An 11,908-nucleotide genomic window follows, 5' to 3' on the forward strand; every position below is an offset into this window, starting at 1 on the left:
AAAGCAGTAGCATAAATGCTTTGGCTTTTTACATTGGCTCAGATGCAGGCAACGCGGCGAAATCTTGCTAGCATCGGAGAGCCAGTGGTCCACAACAATAAGGAAAGAAAAAATTGCAGCAAGAAGGCTCCAGCAATTGACATAAATATTGACGAAAAAACAAGTTGCTACATACATCAATAAAGAATGGAATCGTGGTCCCCGTATGTTCTGTTCGGTTATCAGAAGGCGTGGTAACGTTCACCAGTGTCGTGGTGTCATGTGTTCTATCTGTTATGTTCTGCTATCGATATAAGATGGCAAGAACAAAAATATATACAAAGAATACTGCAATGTCAGTTGGCTGACGCTTCCAAAATGCAGCGCCTGGTGAGCCACTAACATCCAGCTGACCCGTGTTGAGGTACTCATTCTTACCAGAAGACGTGGTTACATTCACCGAAAGAGAACCTGAGCACCAAGGAGAGGTTCTTTTTCTTTCAACAGGAGCAGCAGAACAAAATAAATAAAAGGATTTACATGTGATCGTTGCACTTACAATCGTAATTTGCCCACCCTATCCGCTGATTTGCTAAATCATAAACAAATATCTTGTCTTTTAAAACGAGATCTGCAAAGAAGGAACGGTACTTATCAAAAAAAAAAGAAAGAGCATAATACTACTGTGAAACAAAGATTATATTGTGCAAACTTAATGTTAAAAGATCGAATTCTACCATACAAAAAGCAAACTAACTGCTGTGTGGCAATAAAATAGATAAATACAATAAAAGATTATCAGCGACCGGTATTACCTAGGCACTTGCGGTGTCTAAGTATCCTCAAATGTTGGGCATGGTGGCCTCCAAAAATCTAGGCACAGGGACACATACATATACATACACATGTATATGCAAGTATGTGTCTGTATCCACATACATAAATAAATGTCTCTGTGTGTTTCCATAGGTACTTACAATTGTATATAGTATATACATATATACAATGTAATGGCATTTTGCTTAAAATAATAAACTTTGTATTGTAGATATAGGCATTTCGTGTTCAGAAAAAATTTGAGGGCACATTAAGTGAAGCGTCCGCTACTCAAATTAAGTCCTCTGCATATTACTTTTTTTTTTTTTTTTAAAAGGTAATTAGTATCGGACACTTTTTTGCTAACATCAGCAGGATATTTTGAAGTGTTCAGCCCGGATAGCTTAAAAATGGAGGCTCTATGTGACAGACTGGTGATAATTCGAGGAACTCTAGTTGTATTAGATGAATAAGTTTGACCCTTTTTAGGTATAGGCAAACAATCAACTAGTAATGATGAAGATACAGAACAATATTTATACTCCTCATAAACATGAACACCATGCATAGAATCTATGAACTAATAATAAACTAATGCCAATAGATCATGCTGTTCATGGGATATAATTGTAGGAGCGGAGGCAAGATTTTTCTTTAAGGGGCTTGAGCAAAGAAAGCTATAATATTAAATATCACTATATCAATGCCAGTATCTCTATGGCAAATACCAAATGCTAGAAGTATGATTTTTGTTCAGATAAAATTACAACAAAATATTAAAGTCTCAGAAACTTAAAAATCACAAAGTACTCAAAACTCGTCAAGATGAGAATCTTTTTTTTCCCCTTTTCTTAAACTTTGTTCAGTCAGCATTAGGAATAAATCCAATTACAACCAGTTGATGACCATGAAGCATTTGGCATCACTTATTTACAAAAAGGGAAGTTCTATAATTTTTTCTTACATTTTACTTGATCTTGAAAAGGAAAAACACTACATAGCAGAAGTTTCAAAAAGATAATATTAATAAGGTGCAAAACATAAAATGTTGAGGATGGAAATGTCAAACATGGTGTGTTACACCAAAGGCTTATTTATCAGCACTCTCTATGTTAAAATCCAATTCAAAAGCTTAAACCAGAAGGTGGATGGGCCCATAAGCATGGTTTTATAAGTCCAATGGGATGGACTTCTCTCGGATTTTTGTAGTAGAATGGGATGCATTACCATCTTGCCCCATCCCAGTACTTGGGATGGGGGATATCCCAGGAGACACATTGAGATGATGTTGGCATCCTACAGGATGTTACATCGGGATCTGAAATGATGTATAGAAGCACGACTAAAGTCCATGCAAGAAGGATCATGGGCTCTAATACAATGTTAAAGTTCAACCCAAAAGCTTAAGCTAGTAGTGGACGGGCCCACAAGTACAATACACACTATTAAGGTTCCTTCTCTATCCAATATGGGATTATGACTACTCTCTCAACAAAATAGTGTGTTCCCAAATTATAAAGTTCACAACATGTCGACTGATACATAATCAGGACTGGTATCCATATGTAATGAAAAAACTGAGAGAGAGAGAGAGAGAGGGAGGGAGGGAGAGGAGGAGGAAGAAGGAGATCTGTGTATCGATCAATGATGCAACACATAAAATCATGTAACCAGTATGTTCTCACAACATACAATCTGCTTGAAAAATGTAGTCCACATACCTCCTAATATTGTTATTCCTTGACCCTGGTTTTTTTGCCAACCAATACACCATATAATAGCATTGTCCTGTACACACAAAATTGAAGATGGTTTTAAATAAAATAACAATTAAGTGACAGCCTATGTACGATATAATCACGCCATGGTGAAGAAGTAGCAAGTCTGATGAAGCAAGTCAAGAAACTCACAACAGAACCCTGCTGCAAAAGATAGTCCTGAGGCTTCAATGACATGGATGCACCACCCATAAAATTTAATGTAACAGAAGGAAATGATTCATCAATACTGTTATCAAATAAGACATGTATTAGGATGATAAAATATTCAACAACTTAAAACAACCTTTAAAAAAAAAAAAAAGTTAAAATAGTTGAAAATTTGAAATGCTGAGTTGTTATGTAAAAGAAATAAAACCTGCTAGATGTAACAAAACATTGGTTTCCTTTTGAAACAAAGGAATGTACTGATGATGACAGGGAAGCAGTTACCTGCAAAAAAATAGAAGAGGCATAGTTGGGAAAAATGAGGGAAAAAATATTGCAAGACTGATGCACAAAATGAGTTCATGAATACATATCTTTCATGTTTGCCTTACGATGCATATGCATAGCAAAGGATGCTAAGAAGGACCTATTGGTCAAATCATAATGTTAAACTTGGAAATTAGCACATCAAAGGAAACTCAGGGGCAAAGGAAATGAATAGTACAGCGTTAAAGAACTGGTTGAGATCATTCGATGTGTGATGCTGGCTTTAGATAGTCGAACAATGTAAAAGGGCTAAAGCCAAAGGTTTTATCATCAAAGAACAAGGTGGAAATGGACAGAGAAGTTTCAAAGAAACTACCAAACATAAATACAGGTCAAAAAAAACATAGGCAGGATAAGATTCCAATGCTCAATCTCCAAAAAAGATTTCAAACAAATCTAAAAATTAGTTGGCATAGCTACATTAGAAACAATTAAGCATAAGGGTTGCTAATCTATCACAACTTAAGAAAAAAATTCTTTTATTGTTTATTTAAATATGTTTGAGTTAAACTGACATATGCTGCATAGGGAAATTCAGACATGCAGAAATGGAAATATAACTGTGCAAGAACTGATAATTCCTAAGAACCAAACACCCAAAAGCTGAATCCATTCCTAAGAATAGCAGTCAGCGTTGTACAAAAGAAATAATAAATCTTAAGAATTACACGTTAAACTCACTGCATTGACAAAAGGATCATAAGCTTCATCTGCAAGATAAGCCAGTGTGGTGCCCGAATCAACAATTGTTCCTTGAGTATTTGATGTTGTCAACACAGAGGAATCAATGGGTACAGTTTGCCCATTGACAGCAATGCTCTCAAGATTCAAGTTGTAATGAGGCCTGGAAATTGAAAAGAAAAAGGGTCAAAAAAGCAGTCAGCATCCACAGAGGCGGACATAACATAAAATTTTCCTGAAAAATCATCCAAGAATATAGGTCCAAACTTTGTCTACTAGTATGTAAATAGAAATAAATGGTCATATGGATTCTAGAAACTGCCTGAAAAATTATGCACCAGTTCATGTGAAGGTGTATTGGTGCACATTAGAGGCATATAGGCGAGAATTTACTTGTCCTTCGCAAACCCAAGGTCTAAAATCTTATGAAGATCTCATCGTCAAAATAGCCATGATTCCTAGTTTGGATTCTTCTCCTTTAGAAAATATGCAATCCCTACCAACTAGATTTTGGGTTTAAGAATGGTTACTTTTCTAAACCAGGTCCAAGAGGGAATGAACAAGACAACAAGTTCCTTCAGACATATCATCTCAAATTTGGTTTTAGCAAAACCATCTGAATATAAGCAACCAACACGACAGCTCCAATGTCTAAATAATCAATACAAAGCAGGCTATGCTGAGAATTTCTAAATGGCTAAAAATATGACTCATGCTCTCCTCTTTAAAGGTATGAGAGCTCAAACCATAAATCATTACCAGATAGTGAAAATTCTTCAATAATCATAACTTTAATATTTTTAAACTTGTATCTAAAAAGTAAAAATAGTTATATATAAAATTGTCCAAATCCTAAAATCCTGTTGATTAAGGTTTGTTTGATCTATAACCTTTTAACAATGTCAGATTCTAACATTCATATATTTGTAACTCTAGCACTATGAGTATGTCAAAGAAAATCTGGAATTACGCATAATGGCTGCAAGTCCAGGTCAGGCTTAGCCTAGTTCACACTTAGATATGAGAGAGGTAATTTCATTATCATAGATAAGAGAATTAGCTATGTTGCACAGAAAACTATGAAACTAGACCTCATCATAAGTTGTTTGTAAGCCAAAGAAATGCTAAACTTTTATGTGATAGTCTACATGAATTTATTAATATAGATGGTCCAATCTAGCACGATACATAATACGAATTGGTAAATAAATTGCACAGAGAAAATGACATCTACATTATTAGTTTTAAAAGAGACAGCTTTGAACTTTAGATATGTTCCAGGGATGATTTGTCCATTAAATCTGTCCGCAGAACATGCTGGATGCACCCATCCATTTCTTTCCTGCTTCTTTCATGATTTTAGGATGGGACAAAAGCAAGGAGAAAAAAGGATAAGCTAATATGGAACTCCTGTAGATTTAACTAATGTCCCATCTAATCTCCCAAGGGAACCAAATTTTCCATCCCTAATTTTTTTTTCCCCGCATATCGAACTCTTCAATGGCCACAATCTAAATAGGCTCACACCTTTCTCCTTTTGATATAATCATATCTCTCTTTCCTTATTAAATCTCCTCCTTTAATTGCTTTCTTCAATTTCCTCACTTAATTAGTATCTTCCTTAAAATCTCTCCCCCCCCCCCCCCCCTCTCCCCACTCACTTCACCTCCAATTATAGGCACCTATGCTCTTTTTTCCCGGATCTGGACACTTCCCAACCATCTCTCTCTAATGGGTCTTATTATTTTTTCCCTCTCTTTGCCATTCAAATCTCTTTAATAGCAGTATTAGTTGTCTTTTGGGTTTGGGGTAAAAGATGTGCCTTTGTACTACTCATTTCCCATATACAACTGCTACAATCTCTTCTCTGCCTCTCTCTAATGGATCTTGCTTGTTTTCTTTTCTTTGTTTATCTCTTTGCAAACCAACTACCTTTAATAGCATCCTTAATTAGGATGTCACCATCACTTGGGAAAGGTTTGAAAACCAACCATACTACAATACATACCTCACCATACCCCAAAAACATGCCATGTCAGACCATCTCAAATCATGAATTGATATGAGGATGTACCATGATATGTGTCAAGGTTCACCATACTGGTGAGTAACACCCCATACCAGGTGTACCATATGATACCAAAGTTCTTTTTTCTAAATCTAATTGTTTCTTATTCAGTTTTGCAATGTTTTAGTTTTTTCATCATAGTTTCTCAAACGTGCATTACATGTGCTTGCTTGTTCGTTTGCTTGAAAAAAGAAGTTCCTCGATCATAATGAATATAGCCTAAACAAGGTGGGCCTTGCCATTGTCATGTTGTAAACCTCAACAAATACTTTTTAAGCAAAATAAACCTCAAAAAAATTAACAATATCAACCATAACAAATAAAATAAGTAGATCATGCAATAAAGATGTGCCTATCCACACATAAGAAGTCATGACATTAAAAAGAATTCTAATGTCAACCGCATAGCCATAATCATTGCAAAAAAGAGCACTTACTGTGATTGAACAAGTGGGGTATAGACAATCTCCGGTTGTACAATTTCTCCGAGAACCAATATCCCTCCACCATTGTCTGACCCTTTCAAGCAATGAGAGAAGACTTTGGGAGCCACACCTATAGAGGAGAGCTGTGAAATGACAGATAGATCATGTTGTCCAAACCCAAAAATGCCATCAATAGCCCTATCTGACTTGGTCAGATCTCCAGACTGTGAGTTGCTACATCTGTTTTAAAGGTAATTCCAAAGCAATAAGTAAATCCAAGAAAATTTCATCCTCTGTTATCTGCTAATTTGAAAGTCCAATAAGAAGGAAGAAAAGAATAATGTATAATTGATTTGCATGTCCGACATAAGATGGACACATAAGAATGCAGCCAATTGCAAAACATTAAGTATAACCTTTTCGATCAATTCATACTTGATGATATGGAATATGACCTTCAGCATGGATAAATAAATTATCTAATTCAAGTAAACAATATATATCTAAAACATACAAATTTCTAGTGAGGAAAAGATTGAATTGGCTTCCTATTCCTAGGTCCCAGCTAAGGGGGATGGCATTGTTTAGTTTTTGAAATCAGCAGTCATAGGACCATAATAGAATGAAATGAAATGAAATAGCAACCAGTTCCATCGATATTTCAGCAGATTGGCTTTTGAAAACCCACTATTTTCAAGACTTCATATTTTTAGCAAGATGTCGATGAAAATATCTCTCTCCTCAACATTTGCCTTTGTCTAATTCATGACATGTGGAACTAAACAACAAAAGGAAAGAATTTAAAGCAGTTTTCCTCCAATGACTGCCTTATATCCAGGGTGCATGAAACAAATGTAGAAGGTAAATTCTCTGATGCAATTTCTGTGGATATCTATTGCGTGCGGGTTATGTGATTTCACTAATCTATACTTGTTGGAACAACAAGTCAACTATCCATCATTTTCTATCAACTATCACTGAAAATAACATAACAAAACAAAATCTAATGTTGACAAACATCCATCATGAGCACTTTTACCCGAAAACAATGGTAGCTGAAGAGTTTGCAGTCTGCTCATCCCCAGTGACTGTATCAAAGTATAGCATGTCAGACACATAGTATCCAGAAGTGCCACTTCCATCACCATACTGAAAAGAGTAACTGCACAGTGAGTTCTGAGAACTGGAAGTAGAGCAGACTGCCTCTCCACTTTGGAGGGCAGAGGTGCACCTATCATCCGAGCAAGTGATCCGTGATGCACTGGATGACTTATCAGGGTCGAAGAACTCCAGTTCGATCTGCAAAGAAGACCAGTGATAATCAAGTTTTCTCATGAAGCTCAATGATGCAATCCAAACATCTGAAAATCAAGGCATGTACGAAATATTGATGATTTTCTGTAGTTTGATGGTATTGATATCCATACCATCTAAGTAATTAGAGGAGAAGAAAAAGGAATTGAGGGAATGAATGGCCTTACATTGAGCCCACTGGAAGTTGGGCATCCATTACAAGGACTGCAAGTTACCCATAAGATATCGCTGCCTGTATCAATCTGAACATAGAATTCTTTTGAAGGGTTTCCCAATTTCACACGAGTAAAGTAAAGCCTAGAAATGAATACCCAAAATTAGGACGATTCAAGTCAGGATCATAACTCAACACAAACCCATCACAAGAACCTTAAAAACATTATCTTTCCTGTAGATAGAATAATTAAAACAAAAAAAAAAAAAAATCATTAAAGACGCTAAAACGAAACACAACCAACTGCTTTTTATGCCCCAAAAACCGAAGTTTATATAAATAAACAAATGTTTAGCAAAAAACCAAATCCCCATTATACCATATCTTACAGTAGCTAAGGATGACTTGATCTTGGAATATAAATTCCAAAAAGGGAAAAATAAAATTTCGAAACACAGGGAAAAAGGAATTGGCGACTAGCCCGAAAACATAATTTTAAGAGAAATTAGAAAGAAAGAAAGAAAGAAAGGAAAGAAGGAAAAGAAACAGGGGAGTCCATCCATCTTCTCAACGATCACAATCCCCAAGAAACCGAAAGACGAAAAAGAAAGAACAAAGAAAAGAGAAAAGAAGAGAAAAGAAACCACCCACCGATCTCCAATCCAGACCAATAATTAAAAAGAAAAGAGACAAGGGATCTCAGAAAGTTACCCTACGGTGAACGGATTCGCAGAGCCATCAACGGGGAAATCCACGACCCCGGCGACGGCGGCCGGCGACGCCGAGGAGGACCCCAGCAGCATTCGTCCATGGCGGGCCCGGTCCCGAGCCTTGAGGTGCTCCAACGCGACCCCCCGCGCCGGCACGGCCCTCTCCAGCGTCAGCTTCGCCGGGAACCCCCCGCCGGCCGCCGCCGCCGCCGAGAACACGGTCAGGTGGGCTACAATCACCGCCGCGGCCACCAGCGGCACGATCAGCGGCGGCGGCTTCTTCATCTGCCTCTCCTCCGACCCCAAGCGCGCGAGAAAGAAGAAAATAAATGAGAGATCTTTGGAACGAGGGAGAGCGGCGGTTCGGAAGAACGTACAAGACGAGAAGAGAAGCTCTCTTTTCTTCTACTTTTTCGTCCGAGAGAGAAAGAGAGAGGAGTTCACACAAGGGCAAGAAAAGGGAAAGGGATTACGTGCGATACGGCGTGCTCGTTTATACGTCTTCTCTTCTCCCCTTCCCTCTTCCCATTTTGACTCGTACGGTGGTGGGTTTAGCCAGCCTTGGGGAAACGTGGCTTGGCTGTTCGCCCCAAGAGACCCACGAATGGCTGTTCGATGACGTGTCTGTTTCTGGTTGGCTGGTTGCGCAGAGAATTTAGCTCATCTAGATGGGTCCCGCTTACGTATTTATCCCTGCTGTCCTGTCGCGTACAACGAGATGGTTGCCAATTTGGCCGCTAGCCGTTACTTGTACAGTTGTAGGAAAGTTGATTGGATTAAGAGTTGGATGATAAACAGGGCAATGATTGCATCAAGTTGAGTTCCAAAAGAGAGTGAATAATTACACCTACCTTTATTTCTTGTTTGTGTCTTGCGTGACGATATATCATGATATATAGGTAGCATTTTTTTTTTTTGTTGGAAATATAGGTAGTATTAATTAATGTCTAATAATGCACGAAGTCATGAAACTTTGCGCGGCAAGTTACCTGGTATTTTATGTTGTGCTGGTGGCCTCCAGGGCTGCTTCCCGCCTGCTTCTCCGATTTTTTTCCCTTCTTCATCGTTTCTGTTTGATCGCTATACTGGCATTCGGCATTCGGAACGAATTTGGCATGGTCTACTCAGTTTATTCTTCCAAAAGTTTGGTCTGATATGGTTGCCGGGCCGGGTAACATATTCTTATAATTGGTTGGGCATTCCAGTTGAAGAAATAAGAATAGCTTTGATTTCCGGAGAGTAGCTGATCGATGGACCATGATTCGCTCTTCCATTTCGACACTTGAAATTTTGTATATACCATGCGTCATCGAAGTCGGACTGTGTCGTTGTAACCATATGTTAGTATATTAATCCTTTTACCTCATTAGGCTAAGACCTCGAAGCCACATTATATTATCACTGAGTGCTGATGACCATGAACAGAATCCTAAGAAGATCATGTTCCCTCCATGCTTGCAGAAATTTAAAAGGCTCTTAAGTTAAACTTTAATGACAGTGTCAAGAATGAAAAAGATGGAGCTGGCTTTATCATTCGCAATGTTAATAAGAGACTTCTGACGGTCGGTGGCTCCCACCTCTTCGAGCTTTCTGTCCCGAATGTGGAGCTTTATGCCATCTGAACAGAAATTATTTTCGCTAGAGAGTAGCTTCATGAGTAGAGAATTTACCTCGAGAATGATTCTACCATAGTCATTGCTTAGATTCAGAAAGATGCTAGGCAACTCGATAGTCATCCTCTCCTCCGAAATATCTAGACATCTTTTCGTCAAGCTGCTGCAGTCAAATTTCGGCATGTTTATCGAAAGACTAATACTGCAGTAGACTGAATGGTGATTTTTATTGCAAAGTATTTTGGCAATTGGATTTGGAGACAGGGTTAGAACTGCCTGCTGACCTTGTGAATTTTGTGTATCTTGATTTTTTGGATTATTCTCGCACCATCATCTATTTGTAAAAAAAAAAAAAAAAAAAACTTTTTAAACAATCATACAAAGATACCGTACATATGAATCTCACTGGAAGTTGCGTTCACTACTCCTTAATATAGGTGCTATTTCTTTCTAGAAATCAACTTTTACTACAAAATAAATTAGAGGTCGGTGCACGATGTGAAAATGATGCTGCAGGTCATGATAATATATTGCAATTGGCGGAATTTGGATCAAGCACAGCCACGTATGTGCTGTCATACTAGTTTACATGCACCTAGAGCAAGTTAAATGCACAAAATCAAGCAAAGAAATATTATTAAGATTTCATCGTTCTATTAGCTACACCTTTTTTCACCTATTTGATATCAAAAAATGGTCACAAATAGAGACATCGCCTCATACGTCATATATGTTACCTAAGATAATGCAAACCTCAAGTATGTAGTGATGAGTCAATTATGCATTATGTTGATCGTTGTATGAAAGAATTTGGGTCTTGTACACCACTTGAATTAGATGAGCTATCCAATGTTCCCTACGTTGACCTGCATTGGGTATGGGCCATAAAGTCAGCCATGAAGGTTGGAAAAAACAACCTAACCTACTCAAAGCAATAAATCCAAACTAAGCTAAACAAGATTCTTGACCGAGCCCATTGGATGATTTCACGGTCATAGTATATCAAAAGCAATTTTGGAACGGATGGTCCAGGCAGGCCGGGGTCTGATTTATGTACAATCCCGATGAACTGGCAACTAGGTCTCACCATTCCTCTCATGGCATTGCATGATCGATTACTTTAAATTTTTTTTACATGTATATCTTTTTAAATATTCAAATTTATATAAATATTTTTTAAAATTAATATTTTATAATTATATATATATCTTTATAAAATATTTATTTTGTATGTATATTCTTTTTTTTTTTACATATGTACCCACATTATTTAACGTATTAAAAAATTAATGATTTAAAATTTAAATGATAAAATATCTTTATGGGTGCATGTGCAAAAAAAAATTATAAGATATATATATACAAATAGCAATTTTATGAGGATATTTATGTAAATTTAAATATTTAGAAGGATATACATGCAAACAATTCTAATTTAATTTTTATCTATTTCATCTAAATGGATTCAGACTCTCTTACTCTATAATGTAGTAATATATTACATAATATAATAATACGATGATGATATTATACAATATTTTGTATGTTAGAATACTATATTATATTTTATTTTTATGCAAGATGAGACGATTATGTCCATCTTATAACAACAAGATATATCTTATACACTTCACAAAGATATTTTCGATAAAAATTTTTAAAATAAAATATAATAAGATTATAAACTTTTTTGTTACATAATGTCCAAATCCACAACTATGTCCATTCTATGCAAATGTAGAAGCTATTTATCTAATATCAGTTTTAGATATTTTTTTAAAAGCATATTATTATACATTAGAGGAAATATGGATGATTATGATCTGTTTATTTTTAGATAAAATAATTTTGATCTATCATTTGATAAAAAGATCATTTATCTATGTAAATTAATAA

The 11,908-nt window shown here is 36.5% G+C and overlaps 1 protein-coding gene across 1 annotated transcript; it reads right to left on the reverse strand.

The window, feature by feature from the left end:
* Nucleotides 1–113: 113 nt before the first annotated feature.
* LOC105046400 (aspartic proteinase 36) lies at nt 114–8,823 on the reverse strand. Its single transcript, XM_010924976.4, has 10 exons — nt 8,401–8,823; nt 7,703–7,832; nt 7,261–7,520; nt 6,234–6,461; nt 3,729–3,891; nt 2,932–3,005; nt 2,706–2,802; nt 2,517–2,583; nt 539–610; nt 114–450 (listed from the first exon to the last, which is right to left on the reverse strand). The coding sequence occupies exons 1-10, from the start codon at nt 8,682–8,684 to the stop codon at nt 284–286; spliced, it is 1,542 nt and encodes a 513-aa protein (XP_010923278.2). The 5' UTR covers nt 8,685–8,823; the 3' UTR covers nt 114–283.
* Between the last annotated feature and the right edge of the window lie 3,085 nt (nt 8,824–11,908).

Source organism: Elaeis guineensis, chromosome 6, assembly GCF_000442705.2.
Source record: "Elaeis guineensis isolate ETL-2024a chromosome 6, EG11, whole genome shotgun sequence".
NCBI lineage: Eukaryota > Viridiplantae > Streptophyta > Magnoliopsida > Arecales > Arecaceae > Elaeis > Elaeis guineensis.